This window comes from Dreissena polymorpha, chromosome 2 (genome assembly GCF_020536995.1).
Source record: "Dreissena polymorpha isolate Duluth1 chromosome 2, UMN_Dpol_1.0, whole genome shotgun sequence".
Lineage (NCBI taxonomy): Eukaryota > Metazoa > Mollusca > Bivalvia > Myida > Dreissenidae > Dreissena > Dreissena polymorpha.
The window spans coordinates 57209329-57229277 of NC_068356.1; the positions used below are offsets into that span (position 1 = coordinate 57209329).

At 37.1% G+C, this 19949-nt stretch overlaps 2 protein-coding genes across 8 annotated transcripts in view; one reads left to right on the forward strand and one right to left on the reverse strand.

Moving 5' to 3' along the window:
* Nucleotides 1–2389, forward strand: part of LOC127867165 (meiosis-specific nuclear structural protein 1-like) — a 28358-nt gene extending 25969 nt beyond the window's left edge. For all 3 annotated transcript variants that reach the window (XM_052408207.1, XM_052408209.1, XM_052408208.1), the window contains exon 10: nt 256–2389. In XM_052408207.1, the coding sequence (XP_052264167.1) occupies nt 256–366 (111 nt within the window). In that variant the 3' untranslated portion in view covers nt 367–2389. The remainder of the gene's footprint in view (nt 1–255) is intronic.
* A 4469-nt stretch (nt 2390–6858) lies between these two features.
* Nucleotides 6859–19688, reverse strand: LOC127867185 (protein NATD1-like). Of its 5 annotated transcripts, XR_008043345.1 has the most exons (5): nt 15770–15794; nt 9771–9959; nt 8954–9078; nt 7502–8169; nt 6859–7423 (listed from the first exon to the last, which is right to left on the reverse strand). XR_008043345.1 is itself a non-coding variant. In XM_052408239.1 (4 exons), exons 2-4 carry the CDS (start codon nt 9934–9936, stop codon nt 8053–8055), a joined length of 408 nt encoding a protein of 135 aa, XP_052264199.1. In that variant the 5' UTR covers nt 9937–9959; nt 19616–19688; the 3' UTR covers nt 6859–8052. The 5 variants fall into 5 exon arrangements, 4 of the variants coding, with proteins under 4 accessions (XP_052264199.1, XP_052264197.1, XP_052264196.1 ...); XM_052408239.1 differs by lacking the exon at nt 15770–15794 and adding an exon at nt 19616–19688 and having other exon boundaries at nt 6859–8169; XM_052408237.1 differs by lacking the exon at nt 15770–15794 and adding an exon at nt 19528–19672 and having other exon boundaries at nt 6859–8169.
* Nucleotides 19689–19949: the final 261 nt, after the last annotated feature.

Below are 19949 nucleotides of genomic sequence, written 5' to 3' on the forward strand. Positions count from 1 at the left end.
ACCATTACATTACAGTGACTGTAACAGTCATTTCATAGATATTCTGTCTAGGCAAAAAGTTTCATCCCTAATAAGCCTATGCAGTCCCTAAAGGGACAGCACTTTCTGCCTTAAATGGATTTTTGCTTTGAAGTAACCTTTTTTAATCGAAAAATACGATTAAAGCAGAAAGCCTGGTCCCTGATTAGCCCGTGAAAACTTCACAGGCTAATCTGGGATGACACTTTACGCACATGAATTGTTTTCCCTGTACAGGGAGTTATACGTGATGAGGGTGACCTACAGAGGCTGGGCCCAGAGTTCCAGGAGGCGTATCAGCGGAGACAAATCGACCCCTTTGACGACGGGGCCTGGGAGCCACGATAGTACCTCGCCTGACTGCTGTATCAGTGGACTATATAGGGGGACTGGTTGTTATGTGACATAAATCCTATTCAGTTGTTCATATGCATATTTTAGATTAAATTATTTAATTATATATATTTTTGGGTTTGTTTAGAAAAATGCTGTTTCATCTAAAAAAAATTATTGAAAGCTGTTTTTGTTTTAAACTGGATTATATAATGAACTGGTTGAAATTTGGCATGGGTCTTAATTTGTTGTTCATATGCATATTTTGTGTATGTATTTATGTGATTAAATGATTGAATTTTATAATAAAAAATTGTTTGGGTTAGATAAAAATAAAATAAAAGAAATAAAATATTCTATCTTATAGCAAGATGTTTAGTTTGCTTTTCAAGCATGTGTCAGCCAATCTTGTTTCATTTAAAACAAATCTATTTAAAGCAGTTTTGTTATGATTGTTTAACAAAGAAAAGTGTTGATCCTAAAGTTTCAACAAAATGTACTGCACATGTGCACGTCAATTATTATAGCATACACTTGCAGTGTTTTTAACCAGGTTTTCCGAAGGAAAAAACTGGTTATTAGATTGGCGAATGCGGGCGGGCTGGCTGGCTGGCGGGCTGGCGGAATAAGCTTGTCCGGGCCATAACTATGTCGTTCATTGTCAGATTTTAAAATCATTTGGCACATTTGTTCACCATCATTGGACGGTGTGTCGCGCGAAATAATTACGTCGATATCTCCAAGGTCAAGGTCACACTTTGAGTTCAAAGGTCAAAAATGGCCATAAATGAGCTTGTCCGAGCCATAACTATGTCGTTCATCGTCAGATTTTAAAATCATTTGGCACATTTGTTCACCATCATTGGACGGTGTGTCGCGCGAAATAATTACGTCGATATCTCCAAGGTCAAGGTCACACTTTGAGTTCAAAGGTCAAAAATGGCCATAAATGAGCTTGTCCTGGCCATAACTATGTCATTCATTGTGAGATTTTAAAATCATTTGGCACATTTGTTCACCATCATGGGACGGTGTGTCCCACGAAAGAATCACGTCAATATCTCCAATGTCAAGGTCGCCACGACTAAAAATAGATTCAAGAAAAAAAAAAAAACTTACAAAGGGGTTTAATTTTTTTTGGTCATTTCAAAAGTTCAGTTTGAGTTTTCTCCCTTTATCAGATTTTTTTTTCACAATGAAAACCTGGTTTTGTGACAATTTTGTCCCTTGTTCTAATTGTATAATGATTATTGATTGCACTCATTTATTGTGTTAGCTTCTAACTTCTCTTTTTGATACAAAATTGAATATTCCTCTCTCTACGAAAGAGTTAGTAAGAAGCTAACTGCATATATAGACCATGCTCTGTGAAAAGGGGGTATAACACATGTGCGCAAAGTGACGTCCCAGACATTATCGTCCGAATAATCAGGAACGACTCTTTCTTTTTTTATTAGCAAAAATATAGTTTAGGCTGAAAGTGTAGTACCTGATTATCCTGTGCGGACTGCACAGGCTTATCTGGGACGAAACTTTACACTCATGCATTAAACCCCCTTTTCACAGAGCATGGCTCATATAGATGAACAGAGTATGTTATACTTTCCAAAGGGGTTTTGTATGTGCTTAATTTATTGAATATTATAAATGTTTTAAGGATTCAGTTAGAAACTCTTGTGACAGCTTATAATTTTTCTTTTAAATGAAGACTTACAATTTATAATCGTTTTAAAGACATCCCTGTGAATGAAAGATACATTGAGTGACTCTAAGTCTGCGGCGGACTGAATATCAATATAGGGAATATTGTTCTGTGATACGATATTTCATTGTGTATGTATGTGTGCATTAACTAATAAATTCTATTTGATTGTTTAAAGAGTTGCTAGGGTATTGCACCCGGATTCCTTGTATCTAAATACTGTCTCTTCTGATTGCTGTCGCTTCAGTAAAACCAGAAGACCTGATTGAAAATAAGTGCTTGCACTTTCATGGGTTATCCTTGACTGCAAGGTCAAAATAAATACTACTTCTACTACTGCTGTCTGTGTTTTATTGAGATAGGATGCACATGACTGTGTGAAGCAGTTTTGTTTGGACACTTCAAGAGACCAAAGGGTTGATAAACTCTGTGTTGTGGCTGAACTAAAATGAAAAGCCAGCTGTGAGAACAATAAGTGTAAATCCAAGAAACTTCTTTTTTGTCAGAACTGTTGCTGGATTAATCTTTTGTGATGAGAGAATAGTCATTTATGTTTGCCGACCAGTTTGTCTTAAATCATCAAGGCCAACCGGAGTACTAGTATGAGGTGTGAAATTCATTAGCAACTCTGAAACTCAATGTCAATTGCATCCTGATTTTGTATGTGCTTTTGTATCATGGTAATTTCAGAAGAAGTACCAAGATATTTTATTATTTTATATGTGAGAAGTTAATTACAGATTGGTAATGATAAATCTGGGTCTGCCCTGTGTTTTCAAAGTTCTAACAACAAAGTTAAGAAATGCGTGCATTTTTAGCACAAAACAAATCTGACATTAAAGAACATTGTGTTCCGAAAATGAAGAACATATAACCGTAATAGTAAAATTACAACTATAATATCAAATAAATATTTATTATAAAAATGATTGTTGGTGCTGAGCTGATGTACTTCTTAAAAAAAGTATATTAATTAATTGTTCTGTTTTTAGCTGGACTATTATAAATAAAATATATAATGTGGAGCTATCCTACTCCCGTCGGCGTCTGCATTAGCGTGCAAATGTTAAAGTTTTTGTACTACCCCAAATATTTTCTTTGTCCCTTGACATATTGCTTTCATTCTTTGAATACTTGTTTACCAACATGACCCCAACCTATCAACAAGAGCAGACAACTCTATCAAGCATTTTGTCATAATTATGGCCCCTTTTCCACTAATATATGCAGCAAATGTTAAAGTTTTCGTACTACCCCATTTATTTTCATTGTCCCTTGACATATTGCTTTCATATTTTGCATACTTGTTTACCAACATCATCCCAACCTATAAACAAGAGCAGACAACTCTATCAAGCATTTTGTCATAATTATTGCCCCTTTTATACTTAGAATATGCATATTATTGATAAATCTATGTTAAAGTTTGCGTACTACCCCAAATATTTCTTATATCCTTTGACATATTGCTTTTATATTTTGCATACTTGTTTACCAACATGACCCCAACCTATTAATAAGAGCAGACCACTGTATCAAGCAGTTTTACATAATTATGGCCCCTTTTACACTTAGATAATTGTACATTTCTTAAATTGCCATAACTTCTTTATTTATGATCACATTTTATTATTACTTTGACAAAACAACACTTACCTGAATACCACAATGGATTCCACCCAAACAATACCCCATGCCCCTACCCAGAATCCCTCCCCCCCCCCAAAAAAAAAATAAATATTTTTTTAAACATCATCTAATAAATTACCCCACCCCACATTATACCCCCTTCTCACCCCCTACCCCCATTTTTTTTTATAAAACATCTAATAAAGGTGCACACCCCACATTATACTCCCCTCTCACCCCCCCCAAAAAAAAAACAAAAAAAACATTTCCTTTGTTATTTTTTAAAGATTGTCTAATAAATTATTGAATATGAACAGTTTCCCCATGATGGCTTACGTTATAATGTCAAGCACTCGAATAGTCGAGCGCGCTGTCCTCTGACAGCTCTTGTTAGCTCACCTGAGCACAACGTGCTCATGGTGAGCTTTTGTGATCGCCTTTTGTCCGTCGTCCAGTGTGGGGCGTCAACATTTGCCTTGTTAACTCTCTAGAGGGCTCATTTATTGTCCAATCTTCATTTGGTCAGAAGATTGGCTCAATGATATCTTGGATGAGTTCGAAAATGGTTAGTTTGCTTGAAAAATATGGCTGCCAAGGGGCGGGGCACTTTTCCTTATACAGCTATTGTAAAATCTTGTTAACACTCTAGAGGCCACATTTATTGTCTGATCTTCATGAAACTTGGTCAGAAGATTCATCCGAATAAAATTGGACGAGTTTGAATAGGATGCTGGTTGGTTGAAAAACATGGCCGCCAGGGGCGGGGCATTTTTCCTAATATGGCTATAGTAAAACCTTGTTAACACGAGGCCACATTTATCTTCTGATCTTCATGAAACTTGCTCAGAAGATTTGTCCTAATGATATCTTGGATGAGTTAAAAATTGGTAACCTTTGCTTGAAAAACATGGCTGCCAAGGGGCGGGGCATTTTTCCTTACATGGCTATAGTAAAATCTTGTTAACACTCTAGAGGCCACATTTATTGTCTGATCTTCATGAAACTTGGTCAGAAGATTCATCCCAATAATATCTTGGATGAGTTCGAAAATGATGCCGGTTGGTTGAAAAACATGGCCGCCAGGGGACGGGGCATTTTTCCTTATATGGCTATAGTAAAACTTGTTAACACTCTAGAGGCCACATTTATCTTCCGATCTTCATGAAACTTGTTCAGAAGATTTGTCCTAATAATATCTTGGATGAGTTCAAAAATGATAACCTGCGCTTGAAAAACATTGCTGCCAAGGGGCGGGGCATTTTTCCTGATATGGCTATATAAGGCTATAATAAAATATTGTTAACACTCTATAGGCCACATTTATTGTCTGATCTTCATGAAACTTGGTCAGAAGATTCATCCCAATAATATCTTGGACGAGTTTGAAAATGATGCCGGTTGGTTGAAAAACATGGCCACCAGGGGGCGGGGCATTTTTCCTTATATGGCTATAGTAAAACCTGTTAACACTCTTGAGGCCACATTTATTGTCCAATCTTCATGAAATTTGGTCAGAAGATTTGTCTTATTGATATCTTGAATGAGTTAGAAAATGGTTACGTTTGTTTGAAAAACATGGCTGCCAAGGGGCCGGGCATTTTTCCTTATATGGCTAAAGTAAAATCTTGTTAACACTCTAGAGGCCACATTTATAGTCCGATCTTCATGAAACTCAGTCAGAAGATTCATCCCAGTAATATCTTGGAAGGGTTATAAAATGATGCTGGTTGGTTGAAAAACATGGCCACCACGGGGGCGGGCATTTTTCCTTATATGGCGATAGTAAAACCTTGTTAACACTCTAGAGGTAACTTTTATTTTCCGATCATCGTGAAACTTTGTCAGAAAATTTGTCCCAATGATATCTTGGATGAGATCGAAAATGGTTTTGGTTGCTTTAAAAACATGGCCATCAGGGGGCGGGGCATTTTTCCTTATATTGCTACATGTATATATGGCTATAGTAAAACCTTGTTAAAACTCTAGAGGCCACATTTATTGTCCAATTTTCATGAAATTTGATCAGAAGATTGGTCTCAATGATATCTTGGACGAGTTTGAAAATAATTATGTTTGCTTGAAAACATGGCTTCCAAGGGGTGGGGCATTTTTCCTTATATTTATGGTAAAATCTTGTTAACACTCTAGAGGCCACATTTACTGTCCGATGTTCATGAAACTTGGTCAAAATATTAATCCCCATAATATTTTGGACGAGTTCAAAAATGATGCCTGTTGGTTTAAAAACATGGCTGCCAGGGGGTGGGGCATTTTTCCTTATATGGCTAAAGTAAAAACTTGTTAACACTCTAGAGGCCACATTTATTTTCCGATCTTCATGAAACTTTGTAAGAAGATTTGTCCCAATAATATCTTGTTATCTCAGGTGAGCGACTTTGGGCCTTTCAGGCCCTCTTGTTTAAAAGATCAGTCTCATAATTGCAAGTTCAGCATTATTTGTTTTTTCTGATCAGTAGCCATAGTATCCAAAAAATCATAGTGTACAAAAGGTATGCTCAATTTCTTAGCAATGGTTTGCCTGTCATAGTATTTTAGTATGGGCTTTGTCTTTTAAAATTTGTATTGACTTGATTTCTTCATATTTTCTTTTGTATTAACTTAAATTGATGCTCTACGTGAAGTTATCTTTACATTTGATTTCTGTTTTGTGAGGATAAAAAAACATTCATTTTGTAACTGGATTTAATTTGTTACTACATAATGCGATTGCATTTCTGTAACACTTGTTGAATGCTGTTTTGTGTTTTATAATAGATTACTTTGTCATGAACTTCGGAATGTTCAGATATAAAATAAAATAATTGTCCATATTTTGGACTTATATTTAATTACTCTGTTAGTTGTTTATTCTTAAATTTATTTTGAAACTTCATGCTTAGATAACAATATAAGTGGATTTTTCTTAGTAAACACATGTTAGTAAAGAATTGTGGGTTGTTAAAATTTTCCAAAAACTGATATTCAGTTTTACAAAGACTGAATTATTCTATCATGTGATGCATGATTTTGCAAACTTGTAATCAAGTCCCTTTAAGTGTTCACAATTCTGCAAATCTTGTTGTCAGGTAGACAAAGTTTAACAGACACAAATATCAACCAACTGAAAAGTGGTTTTGTAGTTGTTAAATATGAATATATAACAAATAACAAGACAATTTAATGCTACAATAAACAATTTTATCAATAAAAAAAGAAGTTATACATTTAAGGAATTACAAGAGCACCCCATAACGGGTGCCACGCTTGGCTGCGAAAGCTTGTCAGATTATTTTTTTTTAGAGGTCACAGAGACCTTGACCTTTGACCTAGTGACCCAAAAATGGGTGCGGCGTGTAGAACTCATCAAGGTGCATGTACATATGAAGTTTCAAAGTTGTAGGTGGAAGCACTTTGACTTTAGAGCCTATGTTAAAGTTTTATATTAGAGGTCACAGTGACCTTTGACCTAGTGACCCAAAAATGGGTGTGGCGTGTAAAACTCATCAAGGTGCATCTACATATGAAGTTTCAAAGTTGTAGGTGGAAGCACTCTGATTTTAGAGCCAATGTTAAGGTTTTAGCACGACGCCTACGGCTGACGGCGAACTGGCTATGACAATACCTAGGGTTTTCTCCGAAAACAGCCGAGCTAAAAATGAAGAAATAAATTTAAAGTATAACTGAATTTTGCCATATGTGCCCAGCCTAGCTCCAGACCAGCCTGCGCAGTCTGATCAGGACCTACCCTGTCGCCTAATGAGACCATGTAACTATGTGTGACTTAATAACTTACAGGTTAGCTCCTGACTATAATGGGACCTACCCTGTCCGCTAATGAGACCATGTAACTATGTGTGACTTAATAACTTACAGGTTAGCCCCTGACTATAATGTGCAATGGCCGAGTCTGTTCTAGAACTACTCTGGCCACACATGGCATAAGACACAATTTCATCATACTGGCAAGTCCAATACAGTATACACCAGCTAAAGCTTAAATTATCAACCCGATACTCATGATCTATGATAGCATACATAAAGTGCTTAGGGTTTTCGAATATTTTTTCAACCAAGTCCTAAAAATTGTGTCTTGAAATTATTTCTAAGGCAATTTTCCCTCTGTGATTAGCACAGCAGTTGTCAGTTACTGACAAAATTATGAGCACTTTATATTGTATTCAAATACATCCACATGATCGTAGTGTAATTCTGCTACATATATCAAGAGGAATATACAGGTGGTGTCATGTCAAGTTTATATTGCCTGCAGTGCGAGGATATCAATTTTCAAAACAATAAATCCTCATAAGCAAAATCCTTTCATGTTGGTACGATAGTTGTTATTTGATAAATGTAAACCACTCAGCCAATCATAGTCTCACTTTGGCCTGATACTCGGGTAGTGGATTATCGTTGTAAAACTTCTGAAGGTAACTGCAGGTAGGTCTTATGGACATCCCCTTGGATACAAAATGGTCAAACACCGTCTGAAATATGCAGTCAAATAATACCACAATAAAAAATATCAACACTAATTTCTATACAATGTTTTTCTAGGCCATCAATTACAATACTTCATTTAATTGACAAATATCATTTTGTTATGATAGTACGTGGCCCAATGATAGTACGTGGCCCAAAGATAGTACGTGGCCCAATGATAGTACGTGGCCCAATGATAGTACGTGGCCCAATGATAGTACGTTGCCCAATGATAGTACGTGGCCCAATGATAGTACGTGGCCCAATGATTGTACATGGCCCAATGATTGTACGTGGCCCAATGATAGTACGTGGCCCAATGATAGTACGTGGCCCAATGATAGTACGTGGCCCAATGAAAGTAAGCCTTGAATTTAGGATTAATGCATGTGCGTCAAGATTGGTCCCAGATTAGCCTGTGCTGAAAGCACATTTTAATCTGGGACATCACTTTAAGTTTATGCACATGCATTTATATGCTGTTCCCAAAACGAGGCCCATATTCCATGTCTAGTGGGAAGTCTTGATGGTCATGGTGGCGTAGTGGATTTTGTTCTCACCTAATGAACAGAAAGTCGGTTTTTATCTCCACTCTTGGATTGTTCTCAAGAAATTACCCAAAGTATTGGTTCTGCCCAGGAAACATACAAAAAAAGCATCTCAATAAGCATTGAGCTTTTGATGCAAGCAAGATTAAATATAAAATGTATGCAAAACTTTCCAAACATTTAACATCACTTGCTAAAACTTACACTACAAAACCAACATGTCTAAAGACTGACTATTTACCTGAGCTAGAACCTTAGCAATTCCCCTGTTTTGGAACTCTGCTGGGACCACTGTGTGTTGCAGATCTACATAATCAGGCTTGATGAAACTGTACTGCAGATATGCCTTTCCTTCTATGCCCCCTTCTAAAAGAGAAATGATCTCAACCATGTCAACTCATTAAAAAATCTATGTGCTGTATATGTAATAAGTATGTTTTTAAACATATAATCTGTGATAAAGGGCTAGATAGCTTTGAATCCTTAGGCATTTGCCAGGCCCCTGGTCAAATAGCTGTTGCTAGTGAGGTAACAAAGCTTTGTTCTCAGAAATTTTGGCTTAATGAATGCGTACGAAGTGTTGTCCCAGATGAGCCTGTGCAGTCTGCACAGGCTAAGCAGGGACAACGCGTTCCACCTAAACGGGATTTTTGCTAAGAAATACTTCTTTTAAACAAAGAATACTATTAAAGCAGAAATTAACATCCCTGTGTGGACTGCCGAGGCTAATCTTTACGCATGACAGTACTTCTCTCATGAGGATTTATAGCATAGCAAACCATTTGAACCTTGTTCTAGGAAATCTGGGCTTAATGCCTGTGCGTTTAGTGTCCGCCCAGATAAACCTGTGCAGTCTAATCAGAACGACACTTTCTGCCTTAAATAGATTTTTGCTTAAAAGCATAACATACCACAAAAGCAGAAAGTGTGCAGACTTTTGAAGACTATTTCATTAAAAAGCCAGTACTACTAAACACTGGTATTATAAAAAAAATCTATTAAAAATAACTCAATATTAAGTTAATGATGGCTTATTGTGAATTCCATTTAGTATTTACCATTAAGCTGTATATAAAACTCGTTGTTTTCTGTATCATGTACAACATCTTTTGCACTGACGCCAGGTTTTCTGGACATGGTAGTACATGGGCAGGTCTCAGAATGCAGTAATCCTGATCTAGGTACAACAGACTGGGCAACCCGAATAAAACGCCTCAAAATCATAGGCAGATGGAAGCTGACAAGTTCTGAAAAAACAACAACAACTACAGCTATTCAGATTGTCACAATCATTTGAATCAAGCCATGTTCATAAAAACCGTAGCTATTTGGCAAAGGTTCTAACTTCTAACAGGTTCCTCTGTGACCAATCCCGGTTCCTGAAAAAAAAAATTAATTTTCAAAACGATTGAGCCTCTGGAATGGCTGGATTTATTGCCTGTCTGATAAGTGTTGTCCCATATAGCCTATGCACTCTGCATGTCTGTTAAGTGTTGTCCCATATAGCCTATGCACTCTGCATGTCTGTTAAGTGTTGTCCCACATAGCCTATGCACTCTGCATGTCTGTTAAGTGTTGTCCCACATAGCCTATGCACTCTGCATGTCTGTAAAGTGTTGTCCCACATAGCCTTTGCACTCTGCATGTCTGTTAAGTGTTGTCCCATATAGCCTATGCACTCTGCATGTCTGTTAAGTGTTGTCCCACATAGCCTATGCACTCTGCATGTCTGTTAAGTGTTGTCCCATATAGCCTATGCACTCTGCATGTCTGTTAAGTGTTGTCCCACATAGCCTATGCACTCTGCATGTCTGTTAAGTGTTGTCCCATATAGCCTATGCACTCTGCATGTCTGTTCAGTGTTGTCCCATATAGCCTATGCACTCTGCATGTCTGTTAAGTGTTGTCCCACATAGCCTATGCACTCTGCATGTCTGTTTAGTGTTGTCTCATATAGCCTATGCACTTTGCATGTCTGTTAAGTGTTGTCCCATATAGCCTATGCACTCTGCATGTCTGTTAAGTGTTGTCCCATATAGCCTATGCACTCTGCATGTCTGTTAAGTGTTGTCCCATATAGCCTATGCACTCTGCATGTCTGTTAAATGTTGTCCCATATAGCCTATGCACTCTGCATGTCTGTTAAATGTTGTCCCATATAGCCTATGCACTCTGCATGTCTGTTAAATGTTGTCCCATATAGCCTATGCACTCTGCATGTCTGTTAAATGTTGTCCCATATAGCCTATGCACTCTGCATGTCTGTTAAATGTTGTCCCATATAGCCTATGCACTCTGCATGTCTGTTAAGTGTTGTCCCATATAGCCTATGCACTCTGCATGTCTGTTAAATGTTGTCCCATATAGCCTATGCACTCTGCATGTCTGTTAAATGTTGTCCCATATAGCCTATGCACTCTGCATGTCTGTTAAGTGTTGTCCCATATAGCCTATGCACTCTGCACAGGCTCATCAGGGCTACACTTTCCGCTATGATGGAATTTTGAGTTTAAAGGAAGTCTCTTCTTGGCGAAGATCCACTTCACGCAAATTGTCATCCCTGATTAGCCTAAGCAGACAGCAAGGCGGAAATTGTAGTCCCTTATTAGCTTTTGCAAGTTTCAAGGCTTCATTTACTTTATTGGCAATTGCTACTTATGACTACCCTGCTTTTGTTGTGTCTGGAACCAGCAAACTGGTTTGCTCAGATAATAAAATTAATGTTGTGCTGATGTTCAGGCAGTCATGGCAATGAGCTTCTAAAGTCAAAGAAGTTTATTTCATAAATAAATCATACTAAACATAGTTAGTACTCCGCTATTAATTATTTTACGTTCTTCTTCAATGCTTTGAGCTTTTATTTGTATCCAGCGGGTCAAAAGCTGAAAGTTGGAGTTTTGCAATTTGTACTGGTGCAGTTGAAGTTTCAGTTTGTGTGTTTTTAAGTTTCCAGTTTAATTTCTTTAAACATGTATGTTCTTCATCTAGGTGTCCCTAATAACACAGGCAGCAGTATCATAAAAAAAAGAAAAAAATTGTCCCCCCCCCCCGGACCATACCCCCCCCCCCCCCCCGAGCTTACCCCAGGGGTTCCAGATTGTTAAATGTACACCTATTGTGTATGGTTTAACTTTCCAACAACGAATATTGACAAAAAATAACAGTTTAAAAAAAACCTCTTATAGGTATTATATATACACAAGGTATGAAACGCACTATATGCCTATTGCTGAAAGATTGTGTAACACTGGACGTGCCCTTTTTCATCGAAAACACACATGTTCCCATGCAGTTGCCGACAAAATGCAACTTGATTCGTTAAAAGACAGTAAATAAAACGAGATTACACTACTAACCGATCTCCTGCTCGGCTAATAACTTTAATATTCAATTAAATTTGACTTTCTCGCTATATGTCACTCGATGTTTCATCTACACATGTACACCATTTTAATTTTATAACACGTCATCTGGTTGGTTGTTCTCATTGTGTTGGCCAATGATATGGCGTTTTAGAACCGAGTATTCGATTGACAAAATATGACAGCAAAACACAGACATGTAGCGAGAAAGTCGAATTTAATTGAATATTAAAGTTATAAGCCGAGCAGGAGATCGGTTAGTAGTGTAATCTCGTTTCTTTTACTGTCTTTTAACGTATCCACTTGGACTTTGTCGGCAACTGCATGGGAACATGTGTGTTTTCGATGAAAAAGGTCGCGTCCAGTGTTCCACAATCTTTCAGCAATAGGCATATAGTGCGTTTCATACCTTGTGTATATATAATACCTATAAGAGGGGTATTTTTTTTAAACTGTTATTTTTTGTCAATATTCGTTGTTGGAAAGTTAAACCATACACAATAGGTGTACATTTAACAATCTGGAACCCCTGGGGTAAGCTCGGGGGTGGGGGGGGGGGTATGGTCCGGGGGGGGGGGGGGGAATTTTTTTTTTTTTATGATACTGCTGCCTGTGCCTAATAAAATGTGAAATGCCAGATACATTTGAGGTCAAAATCTAGGACGCGGTAAATAATATTTTAGTTATACTTATGGCAAAAAATATTAATCAAAGCGCTGAAGGCACTGAAGATGTTCGCTATTGCATAATTTAACACGCAATTCATTTTTGAAAATCAATCGCAAGTTTGAAATGAACACACGCCATTCAACTTTATAAAGTGTGTGTCATAGCGCACGGGTCGAGTTTTGTGTGCACTTTTTATCATCCTTATTATTTCATAGAAATAACTTAGACAAAATAAAAACAACATGCTTTTTGGAAGTTCTGAAAGCATAGAAAGTATGATGAAAATGGTAATGATAACTTAATATAAAGAAAATTTGCAGTCACCATCATATTAAAGGAATATTTTTTTCTAATATCAAATGACTATCACACCAAGAATATAAATTCATAATGAAAGTTCCGTGTACAAAACTTTTGATTTTTGACACCATATACAAATTCAAAATATACAACAATCTACGTATCTTGTATATGGAGGAATAAAAGTATATAAACATTGCTGTTTATGCTTTACTTATTACCCGAGCAGTTCACACGGTGTCAACAACGCTAACATAAACATAGGTATAGAGCACTAATGCGCTTTTAGGCGTAGCTGTTTCAGTTTTCATCTTAGTGACTTTTACATAACGCCAACAGACACGCATGAATATTTTCGAATATTTAATAAGCTGATTCGAGATACAACCTCTGAATTTTTGCTACATCACTGCGTATGTGCTCAATTCAAAGGATGTAGCACTGTTCAGTGTAAGGAATTCCGGACTACTCTCTGTATGCTCAAACGACACAAATTGTGGCCCTGTTACAACTACGCGTTACAATCCATCTCGCAGAATTTCACTTTCGCCTCCAAGATGAGAAAACAATCATTAGCGAAATAGTATAGTGTCACGATAAGAGAAAATCGTTTAATTATCATACCACAATGTTTGCCGTTCTTGGTCAGCACGTCTGGAAATCATTCCTTAATGTGTGGATAGGCTGCCATTATTAATAAGTTTGCTATTTTCAATTCAATTTTGTATCAAAAAGCATTGTTCTTAAATGTGGCATTTTCAATTCGCAATGAGATTTGTAATGACCCTCGTCATGCGAAAATGGGTCTTATTCCATATGCGTCCATCATATAAATAGCCCACTCAGCTATCCCTCCTTCTGGTAAGGAGAAACATAACATATTGAGTGATTTTAAAGCGAACAGCATCCCCTATGGCCTGACTGCGCAAAAGCACATGTTGGGTTTAACAAACGCTTGCCGAAACGCATAAGACCCGTTTTCGCATGACGGCGCTATTGACGTGTGATTTAAATGTGTCGAAAGAAAACTGCGTTTAAATAAAATATAAACATACGATATATTTCGATAGTGAAGAAAGATACTCATAACAAGGCATATGAGGACACATATGAAGTGCTCTCCCGTAGTATATTTTTTATTTACTCACACTAATGTGTGGTTTGACAATGCTAACACACATTTCATGCGGTGAATATGCAGCTTACAAGTGAAAAACACAACACAATAGTTTAACTTTTGTTTAATTGTATTTAATTATTTAGAAAAGTAAATTGCTTACTTTATTTCAAAGTCAGCGTATACGCCGACTACATTTTTAAGACATTTATTGCTATAAATATATTTAATATAATATATTAAGTTGTTTTCGGTTTTAGCGATTAAAAAGCATTTTCGAGGTTGCCTATAGTATGCCTGTAGTAATTGATGAACTCATATCCAACTGTCTATGTATTGAAAACTGTGAATATAAACAAGCTTAACCTTCTACTAACCTTCTACTATTGCATTCGTATTATTATTATAAATTGTTTGTTATATTCGGGTTTAGCAATTATGAAACTTTTTTTTGTCTATCGTATCGCTGAAGTTATATTTGAACTTATGTTCAACGTTTTATAAATTGAGAATATAAATAAGCGTCAACTTTTTCCCGAATCTCTCAATTTACGACCTGTACTACGTCATTGAGTTGTATGCGAGAGCGTAACCTATTGCGTTGTTATAACCCGTAAACTTTCCTTTGTTTATCGACAGGCGCATCTATTAATAGCCTCATATCATGAATGCCAAAACAACCAGGAAAAAGAACCACGTGACCAAATAGGACGCAAAACGCAAATACCATGCGACTACGACTTTTATTATGTAAGAACGCTCCGCAAATCCTTTGAAGTCGGAGCCTTGTGATTGCTATTACGTAAATAATTGACCTCTAACTGAAGTAAGCAAAGGAAACGCAGCATCTAATTGACCCATTCCTTCTATGTGCGAAGGCAGATTGAATTTTACTAATGTATGGTTTGCCTATTATAACACACATTATAATGCGGTAAATATGCGACTAACAAGTAAAAAACTATAATTTAACTTTTGTTTTGAATTAAGTTATTTAAAAAACAAAATTTCAAACCTTATTTCAAAACAGCAAGACTACATTTTTTAGAGAATATTATTGTTATATTTAAATGTTTTTTTAACAGTTTCAGCGATAATGAAACATTTTTGTATGTTGTCTATCGTATCCCTGTAATAATTGTTGAACTCGTGGTCAACGTATTATTAATTGAGACCTGTGAATATAAACAAGCGTAACCTTATACTACTGCGTTATTCTCACACGGACTCCCCTTTGTTTATCGCCAGCCCCAGATTTATGAATGAGCTGAGCGAAAATACTACGTCACGCACACGCAGCAGAAAGTGAACTATTTTAATCATTCATAAACAATCTCCCCCGCGACACGTACAATACGATCATTGTTTATTGATTTTTTTCTATTAAACACCGTTCGAAAATATTGAAAGTAACACGATATTAATATAATGTTTCCATTTGTGAATACACATAATTGGAGAACTCAAAACTCTTGCATAAATTATACAACTCTTTCTTGCGCGAATACGCAAGCTGGTATTGGGTTAATCATACCTAGGCCGTATCGACCTGAATTTTACACTAAGCACTTTAGACGGGCGCTAAAGCGCCCATCTAAAAATCACACACTTGCGATCATTGGGTCATTGTCGGCCTGAAATGGGCCACAAGTCACCCGGGGTGACTAGAAGCCGATTCATGTCACCCTGGGTGACTTCAAGCCGATTCTAGTTACCCTGGGTAACTAGAAATTGCTTCATGGCTTCACCCCAGATAGAGATAAGATAGATAGATAGGTGACACGAATCGGCTTCTTATCACCCGTGTATTTTTTTTTTCAAACGGCTACGCATCCAGGTATCTAATAAAATAGTTTTTTTTAAACATTTAGCTCTAATTTAGTTTTTATAGTATTTGAACACAAAGTCCCTCGCACATGAACGACCAAATAATGTCCGGTATTTTTTGTTGAAAAAGTAAAATTGTTGCCGAATGTGACTTTATGTTGATTTCGAGGGTGACTAGAATCGGCTTGAAGTCAACCTCGGGTGACAAGAATCGGCTTCATGTCACCCCCGGGTGACTACAATCGGCTTCATGTCAACCTGGGGTGACAAGCGTCGGCTTGAAGTCACCCTAGGGTGACAAGAATTGGCTTAATTCTAGTCACCGACCCCAGGTGACTTGTGGGCCATTTCAGGTCGACAATGACCCATTGAGCCACACTTGCACGTGGTCGATTGCTCAACGATTTGGGCTTTCAAATCGCCATCTCTTTTAGTAACGCACACATGCGGCACATAGGTTGCGCTTTTGAGCGCGTGTCTAGTCTCCCGTATTGGTTTAGAGCATTCCTTGTGCTACACAAATTACACGGTATGCCATGATGCACTGATAACCCATGATCCAGTACACCGTCCATAATCGATTTCACCCCTGGTACCACTAGTCTACGTGAATTAAGTGTTTCTTTTTATTTGACAAAAACTTTCGACCATGCCCATATGCATAGTTCTGCACATCTTGTCAAGGCACCGCCGAACTTAATTGATCAGAAAATCGTTTATTACACTTATTCCTCACACATTGCCGTCGTTTTATAAGCACACAAATCTATCCCATAAAGCGCGTAAGCTTCGCTCTTGAAACACAGGACTTTCATGCATGTGCGTAAAGTGTCGTCCCAGATTAGACTGCACAGTCTTCACAGGCTCATCAGAGACGACATTTTCCGCGTTTATGGTAATTTTCATTTAACGAAATACTCTTCTAGCTTAGGGACAATCCAGTGAAGTGTCGTTCCTGATTAGCCTTATTGTTACGGTAATCTGTCTAATTAACGCTCGATTGGTGATTGTCGGTTCAGGTACCACTTAAAAGTTCCCCGGGGACTCTAAAGTCACGGAGTGTATATTGAAATGTAATCTAGAGTCCGTGTCTAAAGTATACTTAAAAAGTACTCCGAAGGATGGCAATCGCCTTTAAGCGTATGTTCCGTACCCGAGGTTAATTTTAGTATACCGGTACCCGGGGTTCTTTTAAGTGGTACCTGCTCAAATGATGACCATTGGGGCTTAATTAACACCGCCGTGCCATACGCATCCAAAGAATCCCCGTTTGAAGTGCACCAAATCTCAGAGGACCGAGTTACGGTAGTTGAAGGGTTTGTCCATGGAGTTATATGGTGTACGAACTGGTCCAAAACTATTCTAAACTGTCCGGGACAGTTTAGAAACCGTCCGGGACGATTTGTAAACTGTCCGGGACAGTATTGGGATTGGGAATTAACATGGTTAAATGTTCACGGACATGTGTATGAGTTTAAAGTATTTTAACTTGCTCACTGCTATTACAGCGATATCGGGAATAATCTTAAATGAGTTAAAGAAAAACAACATCACGTTCGCCAAGATTCAAGCAAATGTCCTTTAACCCATTTAAGCCTAGCGTCTAAAAAAAGACTTAGCAAACAGCGTAGACCCAGATAAGACGCCGCATGATGCGGAGTCTCATCAGGGTCTGCGCTGTTTGCTTAAAGGAATTTCTGTAAGAAATATTCTAAATATAGAAATAAATATACTTGACATCCCTAATTTTGGAAATAAACTGATCCAATTAAGAAGGATGGGAGAGTTCATTAGGCATAAATGGGTTAAAAACAATGCTTTAAACATGATACCACTCCATCACGCAGACTTGATATGTTTTGTCAACGTTTTATCTTGTATGCTATTATATGTGATGTTCGTATTTTCCAAGTCTGCGGTTTGATTATCGATATATAAAGGAGACACAGCACATTGAAATATAAACACAAACGGATAGTTTTCATATAGTTTAGATTAATTATACGTGCATTAATTATATGCTCAGTAATATAAAATTGATATCGATACAGTATATAGTTTGGATTAATTATACGTGCATTATACTCAGAAATATAAAATTGATATCGATAAAGACCAATATTCAAATACCATTTTAATAATAAATAAGCAAATATATCACATTCAACTAATAATCTACAAGACAATACGAACAACAACAATGTTCAAGCAATTCAATAGTATTGCCATCGGACAAACGAGAAATTCAATGACACACACAGGAGAGATAACCCTACGTTGTTCTGCATATTCAACAGTCGTGTCCCTTGGTAAAAAAACTTCAAATCTCGCAAAAACTGTCTTTCCCACATTGAGTTGCAAAGGTTTATTAGCCGACGGAGCATATGGCTTTTTAAACTGACGCGCACACTGCGGAATGAACATATATTGCTTTGCCCAATGTTTTTATAACAGTTTAAGGTTATGATCGACGGGAACACGTGAATGCAATTCACAGAATGGTTGACAGCGCCAAAGACCTATAGATAACATCTGTTATCTATAGGTGTTTGACAGCGCATTAGTGTCACTACTCACGAGTCCCGTCACGCGTATTGACTTATGACTCTTCTTTTCTAATGAATCTCTCTTTTTTTTCTTTACGCTGGCCGATTTGCAGGACCTCAATCGGTATTTTTCGATTGAACAATTTACACAATTGGCAACCGGACACGTAAGAACGACCCCCGGACTCACACCTACAACCTCCGGCACCCGCTCTGCACGAAATGGACGTCAATGACTGGGAGTGGTCACAATGGCGATTCCTATAATTTGGTACACCCACAATGTTTTATTACAAAACGTCGAGAACAACTTAATTAAAATAAAAGTTCTGCATTAATTAAAAGGAAAACATCAGGCAAGCAGTAAATAAATAATTAGTTCACGCGTCTTACAAATGAATTGGTGAAATCATATCATATCACTGCATCATGTAAACAATACTCAAATGAAATGTTACATATGTTGTGATTTTTTTCTATAAAAAAATCCAATGCTGGTTGCGAAGTGCATTTGAAGTTTTACATTTGCTATTTCTGTATAATTTATAAATCACGCGCTTAATTACCGTGATGTGTGTTACGTTTGGTTTTGTTGGCGCACACATTTTCAATATCGATTCAGGCATAATAAAATAACTTAAAATAACTTAAATTAACAAGATGCTAATAAGCTCTTGATTTTTATCATAATTTCCCAATCTGTTAGGTTGATTCTGTTAGAAATCCATAACAAATAAAGTCCGTTTGGTAATCGTTCACGTTTGCGTTGTTGTAGTAATTTGTAAGTAATACGTACCAGATCAAACACATATCGATCATCATGCATATCGATATGGTCTGGGTGTTCAGATCCCATAAGATTAATTAAAAATAACATCAAGTGTTTCAGTTTAACGATGGATATATTGCACTTGCTATCCAAACGCAGATACTAACGTTAAAATGTGCATATTGATTAAAGCGTATAAATAACTAAATAAGGCATTCAACTTGCTTTTAAGATTTTTTTACTCCAGAAGAACAGCGATACAAGCCGCTTTGTAGTGATTCGATCCATAGTAAAATTCTACAAACAGCCTTACCGAAAAAATAATTGCTTCAAGTTTGCATTTTTCATACTGACGTTATGAAGATCGCGCACTGATTAAAGCTGTGACGATTGTACTGAAACTTACGAAATACTGTGCATTAACGGGCGTAGCTAAACTAATATCGGTATTTTGAAAAAAGTCAAACAATATTTTATTTATGAACTGTCTACACGTCGGACTGTATTATGTTTCCACTTAAATACAAGTCAATGCATTCTTTGGTATTTCATCGCTTACAGTATTTCTTTGGTAAATACTCCCCACTCAAGTTTTGGCAAACTCAAAGATATCAAAGAAGCAAACTCCGAGATATCAAAGAAGCAAA